Source organism: Phyllopteryx taeniolatus, chromosome 3, assembly GCF_024500385.1.
Source record: "Phyllopteryx taeniolatus isolate TA_2022b chromosome 3, UOR_Ptae_1.2, whole genome shotgun sequence".
Taxonomy (NCBI): domain Eukaryota; kingdom Metazoa; phylum Chordata; class Actinopteri; order Syngnathiformes; family Syngnathidae; genus Phyllopteryx; species Phyllopteryx taeniolatus.
In genome coordinates, this window is record NC_084504.1 from 13603476 (window position 1) to 13622134 (window position 18659).

The 18659-nt window shown below is 44.0% G+C and overlaps 1 protein-coding gene across 3 annotated transcripts; it reads right to left on the minus strand.

The window, feature by feature from the left end:
- Positions 1 to 1279: 1279 nt before the first annotated feature.
- On the minus strand, positions 1280 to 18395 carry mfsd10 (major facilitator superfamily domain containing 10). Of its 3 annotated transcripts, none has more exons than XM_061767056.1 (13): positions 18321 to 18395; positions 16009 to 16169; positions 11449 to 11545; positions 9472 to 9575; positions 8848 to 9006; positions 8582 to 8773; positions 8000 to 8102; positions 4595 to 4706; positions 4401 to 4509; positions 3991 to 4081; positions 2143 to 2190; positions 1978 to 2067; positions 1280 to 1904 (listed from the first exon to the last, which is right to left on the minus strand). In XM_061767056.1, the coding sequence occupies exons 2-13, from the start codon at positions 16159 to 16161 to the stop codon at positions 1819 to 1821; spliced, it is 1344 nt and encodes a 447-aa protein (XP_061623040.1). In that variant the 5' UTR covers positions 16162 to 16169; positions 18321 to 18395; the 3' UTR covers positions 1280 to 1818. The 3 variants fall into 3 exon arrangements, with proteins under 3 accessions (XP_061623040.1, XP_061623039.1, XP_061623041.1); XM_061767055.1 differs by lacking the exon at positions 18321 to 18395 and adding an exon at positions 17343 to 17502; XM_061767057.1 differs by lacking the exons at positions 16009 to 16169; positions 18321 to 18395 and adding an exon at positions 17343 to 17493.
- Positions 18396 to 18659: the final 264 nt, after the last annotated feature.

Genomic DNA, 18659 nt, shown 5'->3' on the forward strand with positions numbered 1-18659 from the left:
TAGGATGTGACAGTGTCCATATATTCATCCAGGCTGCCAGCTGAATTTTCAAAGACACTCCATTCTGTGCAGTCTAAACAGCTTTGAAGTTCCATCTTTGCTTCATTGGTCCACTTTTTCACTGTTTTCACTGTAGGCTTCGCGCATTTAAGTTCTTGCCTGTACGTCGGTATTAAGTGAATTAAGCAGTGATCAGACGAGCCCAGGGCTGCACGAGGTATAGCACGGTATGCGTTTTTTACCGTAGTGTAGCAGTGGTCTAAAGTATTATTTTCCCTGGTAGGACAGTCGATGTGCTGCTTGTATTTAGGGAGTTCGTAGTTGAGTTTAGCTTTGTTAAAGTCCCCGATAATAATGAGGGGTGAGTCCGGGTGTTTTTTTTCAATTTCATTGACTTGTTCGGCGAGCGTTAGCAGTGCGGCGTTCGTGTTAGCTTGAGGCGATATGTAGACTCCAGCCAGTATGTACGATGCGAACTCACGTTGGCGAGTAGAATGGTTTACAGTTTAAAAATAGCGACTCCAAATGTGGGCTGCAGTGTGTGCTGAGCTCCGTGACGTCTGTACACCATTTTTCGTTGATATAGAGGCATATCCCGCCGCCCTTTGTTTTCCCCGATGATTCCATGTCGCGGTCCGCTCGATGAATGTGAAAGCCGGGAAGCATGACGGCGCCATCGGGTACAGCGTCGCAAAGCCAGGTCTCCGTGAAGCACATGGCCGCGGAACGTCCGAAGTCTTTACTGGTCTTTAACAGAAGATGAAGCTCGTCCATTTTGTTGGGTAGAGAGCGTACATTCGCGAGGTGGATCGACGGGAACGCCAATCTGTGTCCTCTCTTGCGGAGTTTCACCTGAATGCCGGCCCGTTTCCCTCTGTGGCGCCGCTTCCGTCTCCATGCGCCGAAAACCGCGGACGCCGCTCCGGTGAGTAACTCGGGGAAAAAACTGAGCGGATTTGCGAAAGTTGGTGACAGAAAGTCCGGAGTAGCCTCCTTGATGGTTAGCAGGTCTCCCCTTGTGTAAGTGAGTCGTGGAAGGTCTCCAAAGACGGACGAAAAACACAAAAACAATACTAGAGAGCGCGTTACCGAGGCGACCACACTGGTAGGCGCCATCTTGGTTATAATTGTTGCTTTTAGAAAAATAAAAAACTGAAATGTTCACATCTTGACTATAGAAACACATTTAACCCAAACTGTATGATCCAACAGGCAATTACAAAAATCTAGTTTTCATTGGCCAAAAGTTCCCACAAAAGAGACAAAACGTAGTTTGATGTTAACATAATTCAGTGGGCTATATTTAATGAGTTGGACAAAAATTCCCAACCTTGATAAGTTTCATTACATTTGCATGATTCTTTTCCCCTTTTTACAAATTTTGCTAAAACGGTTCCAAAAAAGGAAACTCGGTGGACGCAAATGGCCAACAGAGTGAGATTTGTCCATAGATTATACTTTTGAAAATTTAGGATAAAAAAAGAATGTGGCGTAAAATCCACATTGTAACTAAATACAGTATAGTTTCACGAGATTAATTTTATAGTAAAAAGTATAAATATTTTTTAAGCAGACAAATGTTCTCTCAATGATAAGAAAATAGACTTCTTTAAGGGCGACAACACTGTATGCTTGTTCTTTAACGTGACAAAAATATTACAGTATAAAAGCTTAACACACACACACACAGACTCCCTTCTCTTATTCTTGCCCTTGATGTTCTTGCATCTCGTGTGAACTCCCTCACAAATGAGCATATGTAAACACAAAGACATCCATAGTGTCAAAATGAACCAAAATGAGTAGTATTAGGTGTCATCAGGCTGCGCTCAGCAGAATCAGAGGTACCACGAAGGAGGCCGACGTGACAAGGAAGCAGATCTGTGCTCCAGCCAGCCAGTAAACTAAAATAACAAGAAAATAGGATTATAAAACATATGCATTACACAGGCATGTCTGGTATAAACTTGTGGTTACCAGAGGAAGACACTATGGGCCCCAGAGCTCTGGCCAGAGCACCTTGACTGCGTAAAATGCCCATCACTGTGCCTTTCTGACTGGCCGTGCCTGGGGAAAAAGACTGAAACCATCATAAACTATTTTTTTACCCAACCCTCCCAAAAAAAAAAAAAAAAGACTCACCATGTTCAGAGACAAGCATTGAGAGGCACGGGACCACAACTGCTGCCGCTAAAATGAAAAGAGAAACAAAATTGTTTGCTTTAATCTGCACTAGAAGGTCAGCAACCTGAAATGGAAGCGTAAATGTAGCCTTTTATCCTAAAATATGTACAGCGGTGGGTTGATTTATGAGTTTAAGTTGTTCCGTGACCATGCTCGTAACTCAAAACACTAATCTCAAATCATCTTTCCCTATTAAAATTAACAGAAATGCCATTAATCTGTCAGAAATTCCACATTTTGCTCCTTCTGGTGTGCGCGCATCGGGCACCACGGGGCAGTAAAATACAGACCTACAGACAGTTACACGAGTGATTCCGTAAAATCTCCAAAGGCATGAAAAAAGTGACAAAAAATAATAATACAAAAGAAAACTATCACCCGGGCCCCGTAGTGAATTTTTTTAATTTTAACATAAATGATGCAATCTGGAAGACTCTGAAGAGTACAATAAGGCAAAAGTAAAAAAAAATCTTCACGCAGAAAAATATTTATTGACACCATTCAAGTACATGTTGACGGACAAATTTAAGATTCAAATTCAATTTGCCTCATTTCTTTGCTTTTTTGTTTTGGCCTCCAACTTGAGCGAGGCCCAGATATCTCCACCTGCACCTCCCCTTTAAGCACTCTCATTCAGGAAAAGAATTGACTACAATCATTGTCTGTTTCACTTCATTTTTCACTATTACCAACTTCAAAGGCTAACCCCAAATGCATCCTCCAGGAAAATATTAAATACAATATTTTTCTGATTTTATCAGCCATTTCTGAATTTGAAGTTAGTTCATTCTGCGTTGTGACATAAACCCTAACATCGCTCCGTGCCTTAATACATTTAACATTAACATCTGTAAACTAATTAGATAATTGTAGGCACGTTTCCTAATGAATACAAGATGTAGTAGCGGATCAACACTTGACGCCGATGTTACATGTGCTTTGCGGTTCTGCTGGGACCACAACAGGCAGCACCTCAACGCGAAAATACAAAAGACCAGTGCAACAAATATGATCTGATAAGCAAAAATTTTGAGCCGCTTCTCCTCACAAGGGTCGCGGGCGTGCTGGAGCCTATCCCAGCTATCATTGGGCACGAGGCGGGGCACACCCAGAACTGGTTACCAGCCAATCGCAGGGCACACATAAACAAACAACCATTCGCACTCACATTCACACCTAGGGGCAATTTAGAGATGTCAATTAACCTACCATGCATGTTTTTGGGATGTGGGAGGAAACCGCAGTGCCCGGAGAAAACCCACGCAGGCACGGGGAGAACATGCAAACTCCACACAGGCGGGGCCGGGGATTGAACCCCGGTCCTTAGAACTGTGAGGCAGACACTCTAACCAGTCGTCCACCGTGCCAAATTAAAAACTAACTATAATGAAAATGTTTAAAAACTACTATGACTTTGACTGGGAGTGACAAATACTGTAGCTAAAAGCAAGCATACTGTGCCTCTTATTTGGAGAACTGTGCGAGTGAGTGTGTTAAGACAGAGACTAAGAACATGTGCTAACGAATACTTTAAAAAGTATTTTACTAAGTTTAAATGTGTTTAAAGCATGTGTGAGTGGTAAAACTATAATATAATATGTTTTTGATATGTCTCGCTATTTTTTCACCTATCATGGGTGAGCCTGGAATGTATTGTGGGTTTATTGTAAATCAAAATGGCTGCACCACACCGCACTATAAGGCTGTGGAACCACATGTTTTCCCTCGAAATATCCATGTAACAATATACTTCTAATTGAATGGAAAAAATACTAAATTGGTGGTAAAATTGTTAATATAACTCACCAAAGGAATAGAGCGCCAAGCCCACGTAAAGCATGGTGATGTTCCATGAGAGTCCGATGAGAATAAATGCTGGGATCAGGGCGGCGATGGCCTAAAAAGCAGCAACACGACAGAAACAAATAATCAATTTACTATTCCTCACCACAAGAACGGGTCTAATTCAATAAGTGCTCACTACCAGAAAAAAATCCTCTAATTCCACATAACAGGAAAGCAGAGGAAACTATACTCTAGCTCAGGGGTGGGCAAAGTGTTGTTCGGGGCCCCATACGGCCAACTCTAGTCTCTTAACCTTAACTACATCATTGGGCTGCATTTGAAACCTCGTAATGGTGTCTACTGTAAACCAAGGACCCCTTGTATTAGAATAAAAGCCATTTCAAAGACGCCCTGGAAAAAGCTCCTTCTACCATGCGGACAGCTTTGACATGATGTCCAGATTTGATTCGGCGTGCATATCCACCCTGGATGGACGCCATGGCCACGCCGATGAAGAAGAACATCTTTCCCTGCTGCATGCTGTTGAAATATAAAACAAGTAGATTGTTTAAAAAAAAAAAAAGTGCATTTCTTGTGCAAGTGTCTGTGCAAATGGTGTGCACACCTAGTAAAGTGGAAGCGTTGGTGCGTGAGGAAACTCAGCGTGAACTCCAAGCCAGAGAACAGGAAGAGGTAGCAGAAGTAAACCTGGCCTAACACTTTGAGCCTCTGCATTCCTGTCAAGACAATTTTAAAGCGACATATGAAGCATGTTTTTCATAATTTGAAACTGCCCAGGTGTCTTAGTAAGAATGCTGTAACAAATTGTCTTATAAAATAACAGCAACATACTAGCAGCTGTGTTGCCAGCTTGTTACCGTCTTTTTTACAGCTCTGCTACTGTTTTCAACTTCACAGTATGTTACTGTAATTGCTGATTATACTGAAGTGTTCTCTGTCAATTGACTGTCTGTTTTCGTACTAGAGCGGTTCCAACTACCGGAGACAAATTCCTTGTGTGTTTTCTGGACATACTTGGCAAATAAAGATGATTCTGATTCCAGTATATTACTGTATTTTCTCTTTACAGTAAAATGCTGGCAAATGTGTTGCCAGCTTACCGTTTTTTTAAGCTCTGCTACTGTTTTCAACTTTACAGTATGTTACTGTAATTGCTGATTTCAATGAATTACAGTATATTATACATTTTCTTTCTTGACAGTAAAATACCAGCAGCAGGGTTGCCAGCATTTTCATGTTATTTTACAGTTCACTATTGTTTTGTCATGATCCGTGTTTTTGTTGACTTCGTTTTGATCAGACAGAAGGTCAGTTCATTCTGTCACGTTGTGTGGTGTTGGAGGAAAGAAAGTGGAGGACCCAGCGCAGAGCGAAGCAGCCAGGCAAGGCCAAAATTATTTATTTTAAAAAACATACAATGGCAATCAAGGCACATGGAAAAATCTAAACACTAAAGGAACTAAGTCAGAAAAAAACAAGGTTCAAAGAAACTCAAGGACACAAAACACTCACCACAACAGGTAACATAACAAACTAGACACACGATTTGCAGCTACAGACAACAATGATCTGACAAGGACTGAAAGAAACCAGGGAACTAAATACATGTGTAGTGTACTGACTAAAATGTGTTGAACTGTATTTGTTTGAATTGCTGTTGTGAAAACTAGTTAAAAGTTTGTTTGGTTCTTTGTGTGGATGGATACTGGGGTGTCCTGCGTTCCGAGGGGTCTGTGAACATTTCAGGGTTTTTTTTGTTTTAATGATTGATTGAAGGGGTGGTGGTCCAATGGGATTGGGGGAAGGAGGTGGGTCGTGGGGAGAAAGAGCGGGAGATGCGGCGGGAAAGAGAGAGTTTTTTTTTGGGGGGGGTCTGCACCTGGTTTTTGGACGCGAACGGATTTTTGGACTGTTTTCAACGCGAACGGATTTTTGACTGTTGGCAACGCGAACGGATTTACTATTTCAAAGCCACGGGTCCTGCCTGCTGAACGCCACGGGTCCTGCCTGCTCAACGCCACCGGGCTGCCGCTTCGACGCTACGGGATCCAGTCGCTGTGCCTACTGAAGCGTTTTGAGGGCTCGTTCCTACGACAATCGGTTTGGGTTTCTTTTCCCCAGTGAACTGAGGGTTCAACGGTTTTGTGAGTACTGCCTTTGAGGGCTACACATGCAAACTGACGAGACAACAACTAACACCGGGACAAGGCACAAGTTACTGGAGGGAGCTGATTGTTTGACACAAGGTAGAGGGGCTGATGAGAACAGGTGGAGATAAAGATAAAATGAGATAACAAGACATCAACATGTGACAGGAAAACTTGACAAAATATGAGACAAACAAAATCTAATCAACATGATGTCTACAAAAACACTGATCATGACAAAACAATACTGAGTTGTAAAATAACAGTAAAATGCTGGCAACCCTGTTGTCATTATTGTATGGTAAAGAGAAAATATACTAGTAATAAAAGTAATATACTGTATTTCAATTCAATCAGCAATTACAGTAATACACTGTAAAGTTGAAAACAGTATCATAGCTGTAAAAAAAACAATAACAACCTGGTGTGTTGCCATCTTGCCTGCTGCCAGTATTTTACTGTTATTTTACAGGACAATTTGTTAGACTCCCAGCATGCATGTGTCCATAAAATAAATACGGTATGCTATAGTATTTATATGGCGTCTCCGCACTTGATTTGCAAATCCGTCCCAGAATGCAATAATACTTATGGTATATTACCGTATTTAATTAAAAATGCCACTAATGTATTCGATAATGAATCTTTTTTAGTGTATAATACCGTTTTCATGAAAAACAGTATGTTACTCTCAGAATTTGACTGTTTTTTTAACAGACGACGTCTGTGACATGCCTTTGTCAAAATACCCCAAGTATTCAAAATTAAAGCACATTTACACCAAATTTGTCATGCCTTGCCGAACTGAGCTTGTTTTGAGGGGGTGTGCTGTATCTGGGAAGAGCCACTGCCCTCTACTGCAGTATTGGAGTGGAGATAGAGGGTTACGGTGAGGTGAGTAGTTACTAGTCCAGAGTGTGAAGAAAAAAAGCGAGCCCTCATAAAGAAAGCATAAGCATGGGTTTTATTGTCATTGCTGGAGGCAGCACTTCATCACTGAGCCGCCAAATTACACTTGTCAATTAGTGTAGCGCATCCGTGTATGTGGCATATGCAACGGACACATCAGCCAAACACAAATACCTCCACTACTTCGACAAATGCGCAGAAAAATCAAGTATGTATGATAGCGCTTTTAGTTCATGCTAGATTGTGCATCCAAGAACACTGTAGCTCTGTTTGGTTTTTAGCTTTGAAATGATACCGTAGTGCTTGCAGGCCGTCACTTGAAAATGGCGGCTCTTCCTCTAGGCTAGCTGCCAAACATGGGCGGAGAAACTCATGTGGGGATGATAGTAAACAAGATATATTTGGGGAAACAGGCAGCGCTTTACTTGGTTGTGAAATTTCACACTTACGGGTAGGCAGGCACACCAGAGACCAACTATTTGTGTACGAGCAATCAGAAAGTAAATTTTTCATAATATGTCTTACCAGGCGGCACGGTGGGCGACTGGTTAGCACGTCTGCCTCACAGTTCTGAGGACCCGGGTTCAAATCCGGCCTCGCCTGTGTGCAGTTTGCATGTTCTCCCCGTGCCTGCGTGGGTTTTCTCCCACATTCAAATTCCTCCCACATTCCAAAAACATCCACGGTAGGTTAATTGAATACTCTAAATTGCCCGTACGTGTGAATATGAGTGCGAATGGTTGTTTGTTTATATGTGCCTTGCGATTGGCTGGTGACCAGTTCAGGGTGTACCCCGCCTCTCGCCCAGAGACGGCTGGGATAGGCTCCAGCACGCCCTCGACCCTAGTGAGGATAAGCGGTACAGAAAATGGATGGATGGATGAATGAATGAATGTCTTACCAGTGTGTACCAGATAGAAATCACCACCAAGAGTGCGTATTATAGTGCTCACTTTGTTCTGAGGGTGGATCTTTGGTTCTAGTGACAGCAGAAAAGCTGAACAAGGCCAACGGGCTGAGCAGGTCTCGAAAGTCCCTAAACCCAGAATTTGAACCCTGGAATGGAAGCATAATGAAAAACATGAAGCGGATTTGAACACGAAAGTTTGCAATATAATACATTGGGTCTTCGTTTTATGACAATTCCGTCATACATATATTTATTGTTATTACGATTTTACTACTGTGTTAACATTGGTTAGTGATAGACTACAGCATTTTCTGTCTTAAATACAAATTCCGCTTATGTTGCCGCCATAGGAACGGAACTCCGTCATAAACCGAGGACTCCCTGTAGAGAGATACTGGTTCCGCAGATGTTTATATTATTGTCTACATAAATCTCACACTTGCTTGTATAAATTCAGCCTATGTCGTCAGAACTATCATAAACCAAGGAGCAAAAGTATTGAGACAGATTACAGATCTTAAAGAGGTTATGAAAATGGGCTATTAAATGATTACGAGGTGTGTGTGAATACTTTTGTACATGCATTAAACTAGTGTGGTTGAGTGGTTGCATTTCCGTAGCTGACCTTGGCATGCTCCGTGAGTGTTTCGGGCAGCATGAGCCAAATAAAAATAAGGTCAGCGACACTGAAGGCCAATGCCAGCAACGCTGGCGTCTGGAAAAAGACTTGTCCCGCAGTTTTGGATGTCACGGCCAAGTACGCCCCTATCAGAGGTCCTACGGTGAAGCCCACCGAAAAGGCCAAGCCAATCATGGCCTGGAGAACACAAGAAAATGTACAAATGTAAGAAACTTGACTTGGCGTAAATGTTTGTGTGTATGTGTTTTTACCATCCCACGGTTCCGAGCTTTGGGGTCAGCCAAGTCAGCCACGATGGCGGTGCAGAGGCTGACGTTGCCCTTACACACACCCGCGATCACCCGGAACAAAAGAAACATGGCAAAGCTCCGGGACAAAGCCCAGACCACATAGGCAGACATGATCCCCACCTGTGGCAATAAGCATTTGTTCATCAATGACAACTTCGTTTGGTTGCCTAGCAACAGCTTTTACACTTGAAATAAGTTTCTCTGTCTTATCAATAGCTCTCATCCACTTGAACAAAGAAACACTTCATGTCTGTTAATGTTGTCTTGTTTGTTAAAAGGGAAGCAATTTTTGTGCAAAACAACATAACCACAGAGCGACAGTAATTCTATTAAATGACATTGTCCATCCTCTGAAGGATGTTAGCATCTTTTAATTGGCCTGTGCTTTGTTCAATGGGACAAATAAACGTGTTGCCTTAATTAAGGCGGTGTCATTTTTGTTAAAAGTTAAGACTGTTGTTCGAAATAACAACCTAAATGCAACTAAATGACATTGTGCCTCATTTAGTTGGTGGCTGCATTGTCCACTGGAACAAATGAACACCTCACCTCAATATATCACCTCAATAGTACACAAGTACTCACTGTAGTAAGCAGGAGTAAAGGTCGCCTGCCATAGCGATCTGACAGAGCTCCAGTGATTGGAGATGACAAGAACTGCAGCAAGGAAAAAACAGAGCCGATCAGACCTGAAAAGCACAATGAGGAAATGACCCTATTATTCTGATGTTGATCATGTTATTACACAGGCAAGAAAACTTTGTTGTCACTTCTCTACTCGTCTCAATTTCAAACTCTTTAAAGGAACATACAGTGCTTAATAAATGTACTCAACCATTGAAAATACAGGGAATATACAGCATCTTGAAGCTCTCACTGTTGTGCTTAACTATTTTTTTCACTTTATTTGTGAAACAAGAACTTAATCGAAAACAATAACAAGATATTAGCATTAAAAATACATTTAGTTTCCATTCATCCATTTTCCGTACTGCTTATCCTCACTAGGGTCGCGGGCATGCTACAGCCTATCCCAGCTGACGAGAGGCGGGGTATACCCTGAACTGGTCACCAGCCAATGGCACGGCACACATAGACAAACAACCATTCACACTCACGTTCACAACTATGGGCAATTAGAGTCTTCAATTAACCTACCATGCATGTTTTGGGGATGTGGGAAGAAACCGGAGTACCCGGAGAAAACCCACGCAGGCACGGGGAGAACATGCAAACTCCACATAGGGTAGGCCGGATTTGAACCCGGGTCTTCAGAACTGTGAGGCAGATGTGCTAACCAGTCGTTCACCGTGCCGCACAATATAGTTTTAGCTTCAAGAATATAATTAGTTTTTTTAATTGCAATATTTTAGTTTTGTCATTAAAATACGTTAAAACAAACAAACATACAAACAAGGAAGGAACGTAGTGCAATTTAAAGTACACACTTTTTTAAACACATTTTTGTTTTTCTTTACTTATTTTTATTTATTTGTTCAGACGTTTTTAGGATTTTTATTTATATATTTTTTTTTTATTTGCTTTGGTAACTTTTCAGTCCATCCATCCATCCATTTTCTGAGCCGCTTCTCCTCACTAGGGTCGCGGGCGTGCTGGAGCCCTATCCCAGTTGTCATCGGTTACACCCTGAACTGGTTGCCAGCCAATCGCAGGGCACATAGAAACAAACAACCATTCGCACTCACAGTCATGCCTACGGGCAATTTAGAGTCATTTTATAAAATTAATCCATTTTGTTGAAGATCTTGATACATTTTAAATCATATTTACTATTTACTTACTCAAAAAAAGTAAATAAAAAAAAAAGCAAGGAAAAAATGCATCCGGAGAATGATAGTGATAGTATATCCCCTTCTTTAAAGTATGTTTAATTAAATCAAGTCTCCTTTTAAGAGGTATTTTTTGCTGTAGAGTCATTTTCCACAACTTTATTTTTTGTTGGACTTGACATTTGTTGTTGATTTTAGTTTTCTTTCCACCTCTGGTTAAGAGAGAGAGCACATAGTTATTGTTTTACAGTTTTACCCCTCCCACACGCTTTAAAGACATAAACATATGAAAACACACTTTTTGTAAACGTATTTGAGCAAAAAATAAATTGCAAGCATTGAATGTATAGAAAATACTGTACTGTGTGTATTGAAGTATTTTTATATTAGATATTAGTGGTGTATGATGTAAGTCTGCGTAGGAAGGTTTGGGTGTGAGCTGTGGCCAACAGCAGTTCCTTGGTGAGTGTCTCTATGTGTTTTACCATTCTCCTGTTGTTAAATAAATTAACAAGTGACAAACACACTGACAATTTGACAAGTGCATCGGCGACAGTGGCGCTCCTTTCCCACATGGAAGGACATTACAGTAAGTTAATATACTGTACAAACCCATAAAAAAAACGATAGTTTAGGGGGGGAAAAACACGAGATAGTGGGGGCTCAAACGAAGAACCGTGCTTAATCAGGGTAGGACTGTATGTTAAATCAAGTACTTTATGGATTTTCAAGGGTTTCAAATATACTGCTATTAAGTTTTCCGTCCAAGTACCTCCGAACAGGACGCAGTTGTACTTCTTCTCCATGGGAATCCCAAGCACCTCTCTGAAGACATCCATGGCGCTCTGCAGCGATTGATAGGCGGCATCCTGTCGCACAAATCATCATGAGGAGACACACACACAATGCATGAAAGCCAATCTAATGTGAGAAAGACTGGACCACAAAGCACTCTTTTATTTCACAAGAAATTAGTGTCATGTTCTTGCTCATCATGAGTTACAATGACCCCACGCTATATTCCCGTTCATCAGTCACGGCTCCGCTTTATTGCAGCGTTTTAAGCCATAATTTTTAGTCGTTTTTTACAGTATACGGGCAAGTCCGAATTTAAATTTGCACACCTTGAATGTAGTACCACGTTGTACTATGTCTGTACTACCCTACTACTGTAAGCTCCAGTAGTAGTTCTCACAGAGCAGAGAGACTACTGTACAGATGACTGTGAGTAATGTGGCATGCTGTTTGTATTGTTGTATGCTGTTTGTATATGTTGCTACTGCATGTGCGTTAGCAGTTGTTTAAAAGTTTATTACCACCATAACAACTAATGCTAATTGCAGTTAGCCTGTCAATGACATTTCGCAATATATAACATTAAGCTCCCCTTCTTGAGCTGTGACCTTATCGTGGTGGAGGGGTTTGTGTGACCCAATGATCCTAGGAGCTCAGTTGTCTGGGGCTTTATGCCCCTGGCAGGGTCACTCCCGGCAAACAGGTCCTAGGTGAGGGACCAGACAAAGCAGAACTCCAAAAACCCCTATGATGACAAACAATTCAGGAAGACGTCCCTTGCCCGGACACAGGTCACCGGGGCACCCCTCTGGGGCCAGGCCTGCACCAATGGGGCCCGGCCGGGCACAGCCCGAAAGGGTAACGTGGGTCCCCCTTCCCATGGGCTCACCACCTGTGGGAGGGGCTATAGGGATCAGGTGTAGTGCGAGCTGGGCGGTGGCCGAAGGCGGGGACCTTGGCGATCCGATCCCCGGCTACAGAAGTTGGCTCTAGGTACGTGGAATGTCACCTCTCTGGCAGGGAAGGACCCCAAACTGGCGTGTGAGGTCGAGAAGTTATAGTCTGGCTCGCCCCCACACACGGCTTGGGCTCTGGTACCAGTCCTCTGGAGAGGGGTTCGACTCTCTTCCACTCTGGAGTTGCCTACGGTGAGAGGCGGCGAGCAGGTGTGGGTATACCTATTGCCCCCCGGCTCGGCGCCTGTACGTTGGGGTTTACCCCGGTGGACGAGAGGGTAGCCTCCCTGCGCCTTCGGGTGGGGGGACGGGTCCTGACTGTTGTTTGTGCCTATGCACCAAACAGCAGTTCAGAGTACCCACCCTTTTAGGAGTCCTTGGAGGGGGTGCTGGAGAGCGCTCCCTCTGGGGACTCTGCTGGGGGACTTCAATGCTCACGTGGGCAATGACAGTAAGACCTGGAAGGGCGTGATTGGGAGGACCGGCCCCCCCGATCAGAACCCGAGCGGTGTTCTGTTATTGGACTTCTGTGCTCATCACGGATTGTCCATAACGAACACCATGTTCAAACATAAGGGTGTCCACCCGTGCACTTGGCACCAGGACACCCTAGGTCGCAGTTCGATGATTGACTTTGTGGTCGTGTCATCGGACTTGCAGCCGCATGTCTTGGACACTCGGGTGAAGAGAGGGGCGCAGCTGTCAACCGATCACCACCTGGTGGTGAGTTGGGTCCGATGGTGGGGTAAGATGCCGGTCCGACGTGGCAGGCCCAAACGTATTGTGAGGGTCTGCTGGGAACCTCTGGCAGAATCCCCTGTCAGAAGGAGTTTCAACTCCCGCCCCTGACAGAACTTTGCTCGCGTTCCGGGAGAGTCGGGGGACATCGAGTCCGAGTGGACCATGTTCAGCGCCTCCATTGGTGAGGCAGCCGTCCGGAGCTGTGGCCGTAAGGTGGTCGGTGCCTGTCGTGGCGGCAAGCCCCGAACCCGTTCCCAACGGTGAGGAATGCCGTCAAGCTGAAGAAGGAGTCCTATCGGGCCTTTTTGGCCTGTGGGACTCCTGAGGCAGCTGAGTGGTACCGGCTGGCCAAGCGGAATGCAGCTTTGGTGGTCGCTGAGACAAAAACTCGAGCGTGGGAGGAGTTCGGTGAGGCCATGGAGAACGACTTCCAGATGGCTTTGAGGAAATTCTGGTCCACCATCCAGCGTCTCAGGAGGAAGCAGTGCTCCATCAACACTGTGTATAGTGGGGATGGGGCGCTGCTGACCTCAACTCGGGACGTTGTGAGTCGGTGGGGAGAATACTTCGAAGACCTTCTCAATTCCTCCGACACGCCTTCCCATGAGGAAGCAGAGTCTGGGTTCTCTGAGGCGGGGTCTCCTATCTCTGGGGTTTAAGTCACCGAGGTGGTTAAAAAGCTCCTCGGTGGCAAGGCCCCGGGGGTGGATGAGATTCGCCCAGAGTTCCTAAAGTCTCTGGATGTTGTGGGGCTGTCCTGTTTGACACGCCTCTACAACATCGCGTGGACATCGGGGACAGTGCCTCTGGATTGGCAGACTGGGGTGGTGGTCCCCCTTTTTCAGAAAGGGGACCGGAGGGTGTGTTCCAACTACAGGGGGATCACACTCCTCAGCCTCCCTGGTAAGGTCTATTCGGGGGTGCTGGAGAGGAGGGTCCGTCTGGAAGTCGAATCTCAGATTCAGGAGGAGCAGTGTGGTTTTCGTCCTGACCGTGGAACAGTGGACCAGCTCTACACCCTCGGCAGGGTCCTCGAGGGTGCATGGGAGTTCGCCCGACCAGTCTATATGTGTTTCGTGGACTTGGAGAAGGCGTTCGACTTTTTCCCTCAGGAAGTACTGTGGGGGGTGCTTCGGGAGTTTGGGGTGTCGAACCCCCTGATACAGGCTGTACGGTCCCTGTACGACAGATGTCAGAGTTTGGTCCGCATTGCCAGTAAGTCGGACTTGTTTCCGGTGAGGGTTGGACTTGGCCAAGGCTGCCCTTTGTCACCGATTCTGTTCATAACTTTTATGGACAGAATGTTTAGACCCAGCCGAGGCGTAGAGGGGGTCAGGTTTGGTGGCCTCAGAATTGCATCTCTACTTTTTGCAGATTATGTGGTTCTGTTGGCTTCATCAAGCCGTGATCTCCAACTCTCACTGGAGCGGTTCGCAGCCGAGTGTGAAGCGGCTGGGATGAGAATCAGCACCTCCAAATCTGAGACCATGGTCCTCAGTCAGAAAAGGGTGGCGTGCCCTCTCTGGGTCGGCGATGAGATCCTGCCCCAAGTGGAGGAGTTCAAATATCTTGGTGACTTGTTCGCGAGTGAGGGAAGAATGGAATGGGAGCTCGACAGGCGGATCGGTGAAGCATCTGAAGTGATGCGGACTTACTATCGGTCTGTTGTAGTAAAGAAGGAGCTAAGCCGAAAGGTGAAGCTCTCGATTTACCGGTCGATCTACGTTCCTACCCTCACCTATGGTCACGAGCTGTGGGTCGTAACCGAAAGAACAAGATTGCGGATACAAGCGGCCGAAATCAGTTTCCTCCGCAGGGTGTCCAGGCTCTCCCTTAGAGAGAGGGTGAGAAGGTCGGTCAACCGGGAGGGGCTCAGACTCGAGCCGCTTCTTCTCCACATTGAGAGGAGCCAGATGAGGTGGCTGGGGCATCTGATTCGGATGCCTCCCCGGTGAGGTGTTCCGGGCACGTCCCACTGGAAGGAGACCCCGGGGACAACCCAGGACATGCTGGAGAGACTACGTCTGGGAACGCCTCAGGATCCCCCCGGAAGAGCTGGAGGAAGTGGCTAGGGAGAGGGAATTCTGGGCGTCCCTGCTAAAGCTACTGCCCCTGCGACCCGACCTCGGATAGGCAGTAGAAAATGGATGGATGGATGGATGGATAACATTAAGCTAGTAGACTTTCGTTGGACAAAATTACTGTGAGTGGTTTTGCTAAACATTTTGTTTACTTAAACAATGTTTAATTATTCTGTTGTATGCTCTGTTTATTTGTGTTGGTCCCCAGTGTGTGTTATAGCAGCAGCTGTTTTAAAGTTTACAAATACCCAAACATCTATGCTAATTTATGTTAGCAGGTCTATGGCGTTATGCATTACATGTCTAGCAGACTTAAGTTAGACTAAATTATATCGATTGGTTGAACATTTTGGTGTTTAAATATATAATGTTTAATTCTCTCTTGTTTTAGGTGTCAGTTTTACTGTAAAAATGTGAGTGAAAACTAGACACCTTGAAGCAAGTATGCTCCGCCTCTTATTTGGAGAATTGTGCAACCCAGTCTTCTTTTCGTTTTCTCTAATTGATGTTTTACAATAGTCTCCCATTTATTGACAGCGAGAGTGAGAACAGGCGCTAATGCTTTAAAAAGTGTGTTTTAATATGTGTAAGTCTGGTTTAGTGAGTTCAAATGTGTTTGAATAGTATATATTTGTTTTGTGCACAGCATTTGGGAAGGATAAAAAATTTTTTATACAGTGTCTCGATATAACACATGCGGGTCTGGAGGCTATCCCCCTCGTTAAATGGGTGTTCAATGTACAGGAAAGAATGACCCACCCCAGTGTGTGCGTAGTGGTCTAGGATGGAGGGCAGCAGAGGTAAGATGAGGGTGAACCCAAGCAGGTCCAGCAGCAGAAGGACAAAGACCACGCAGATCACCCTTGACGAGGACGGGGCCACGTCTTTGGACGCTTTGCTCGTGTCTGACATTCTTCACGCTGGATTTGTACAGAGATTCTTTTAAGGATTTTTAAACAATCATCTTCCGTACCGCTTATCCTAAATTTAAAGTTAATTGAAGATAACCGGCAGCACGGTGGGCGACTGGTTAGAGCGTCAGCCACACAGTTCTGAGGACCCAGGTTCAATCCCCGGCCCCGCCTGTGTGGAGTTTGCATGTTTTCCCCGTGCCTGTGTGGCTTGGCCTACACTTCGAAGCGCTCTTCCTGGAACTGCAAAGCACATGAACGAGTTTAAACTACGAAATGCTGCCATGAAATTAGTATGGGATATTCCCATTCCTTTTTTTTGCTGCTGCATCACCTCCCCCTAGCAAAGTTAGGGCTATCTTTTCCAACAACAAATACATATTGCCGAGTTCCTTCTAGGCTCGTACGTCACCACTTCCAAATATGAGATGGTCGCACCCCCGTTACCGTCGTCGTTGCGCTTTGACGGGGGGGCCTTGCACACTGAACAAGTGCAGTGTGAAAGGGTTAGGGTTCGAGTTAGTAGCCCTAACCCTCCTTGTGAAAACTGCTGAAAATGCATCAGCGACTGTGGCTCTCCTTGCCCACATACTAGAGCATGAGAGTACCTTGCTCCATTTTTTAAATTCATTCAGGAGGCAGCAAATCGGAAGCTGCCTCATAACTCAAATTTTGGCTCGCAACACACACAAAAATATATAAACAACTAAGCAATGGTTTGTAATAAAAAAAAAAAAACTCTTAAGTCAAGCTACCACATCACCATTATAACAAACCTTTTTTTCATACCTGCACAGGCATTGTTTTTAAGCAACATTTTACCATTCTTAACCGTTTTACAGGTGTAAAAGTAAGTTGACTACCCCTATGTGTAAAAATGCAAATGCGCCTCATCGTTTAATGTTCAATTGTAAGAAAAAAGTGAATATTGACCACGAAGCTACAGAATAAAAAGTGAAAAAGTATTACGTAGTAGGTTAGTTTAGGTTTGACTACCGTTAATTAAAATGCTTACAAAATTGACGACGTATCTTATTAACAGTACTGTGTGAGAGTCATACCAGAAGATACACTGGTGTTACTTCCATTAAGAAACGCCTATTTTTTCAGAATTCAGGACAGGAGTCGGAGCCGCGCAAAAAGATACTAACAAAAACAACTACCAGAGACTCGAATACTCACACTATTGACGTAAAATGACGACTAACGCTTCAGTGGACAGACCCGAACCTAACTCTTGGAGTTTCCTCCTCTCGTGCGTCTTTTATTATGAGGAAAGTCCGCACCAGGAAGCGGTGTCGGTTTACATTCGGACGACATAAGTGTGTCGTCATAGTGCACACTTGAAATGCGCTATTCAGAAAGCCTGGAATTTTCAGGATCCTACCGAATAACTCGGGGTACATTTACATTGGGAGGCTCACGAAAACTCGGATTTTCAATTTACCACTTCATAATAGTGTACCCTCGAAAAGCGACGTTCAATACAATTTGGATTTTAAAATTACGATTGTATAAATTGGCATCTTTAGAAACGCGACGTTCACAAAACCTTGGATTTTCCGACATCAATCGTAACGCTTGAATTCAGAGTTTTGTATTTTATTTCTTACAATTGATTTCAGTGTTTTTATATTACGTGGTATCTTCTGCAGTGTTAGGTCGTTTTTCTACCGTGTCTGAAACGTACTGCACTTTGTTACACCCTGTTGTTTGCAAATGCGCTTTATAAATAAATACGAATTGGACTGATGTAGTCTTCCCTCATAATATCCCATATCGCTGTTAACTTTTTACGCGTTCACTGTATTTGTAACTGTACATATCTAACTACAGCTAAATATAACATCGCAGACTTTTCGCTGTACCAAGTGATTGCGTTGTAGTCATTTTTCCACATAGACTTTTGTCACTCAAGACTCACGTATATTACACCCTAGCCAGGAAGATTGAGTAAAAGAAAATGTCCAAAGCTTAACTGGGATGGTTTCACCCTTAAAAAAGGTCTACGTGCAATAAGTGTACAGCAAAGCAGAACTGGAACTGTTCTGAAACGCAAACCCCGTTGATAAACGAGGGACTACCTGTAGTGCACATTCAAAATGCGCCATTCACTGAAACTCAGATTTACCAATAACCACTTTTTAACTCAGCATCTACCTTAAAGCTCGGTGTACCCTCAAAATGTGGCGTTCATGAAAAGAAGATTTTCCACCATCTATCATAGCATTTCCATCGCGCACGTTCTAAATGCGACGTTCACTAAAAACCCGGATTTACCCGCTCCTACCATAAACTCTTACGAATACTTACATAAAGACAGTGTAAATCCAATCTGCTGTCTTGTACTTGTGAGGATGCATGGGGAAGCCCCTTGTCCTTGAAAGATTGGATTATCTTAATAAATATATAGAGATCTACACAACTATATCATTTTCATTAACTTAAATGGAAAGAACACATTACAGCTGAGCAGAGAAACGTTTAAGACAAAAGTAA

Coding starts and splice junctions, on each gene's coding strand:
- mfsd10 (XM_061767056.1), bottom strand. CDS start 16,161: ATGTCAGACACGAGCAAAGCGTCCAAAGACGTGGCCCCGTCCTCGTCA. Junction 4,082..4,400: donor ATGTCAAAGCTGTCCGCATG/GTAGAAGGAGCT, acceptor GCTGCTTTTTAG/GCCATCGCCGCCCTGATCCC. Junction 2,068..2,142: donor AATGCTTGTCTCTGAACATG/GTGAGTCTTTTT, acceptor CTTTTTCCCCAG/GCACGGCCAGTCAGAAAGGC.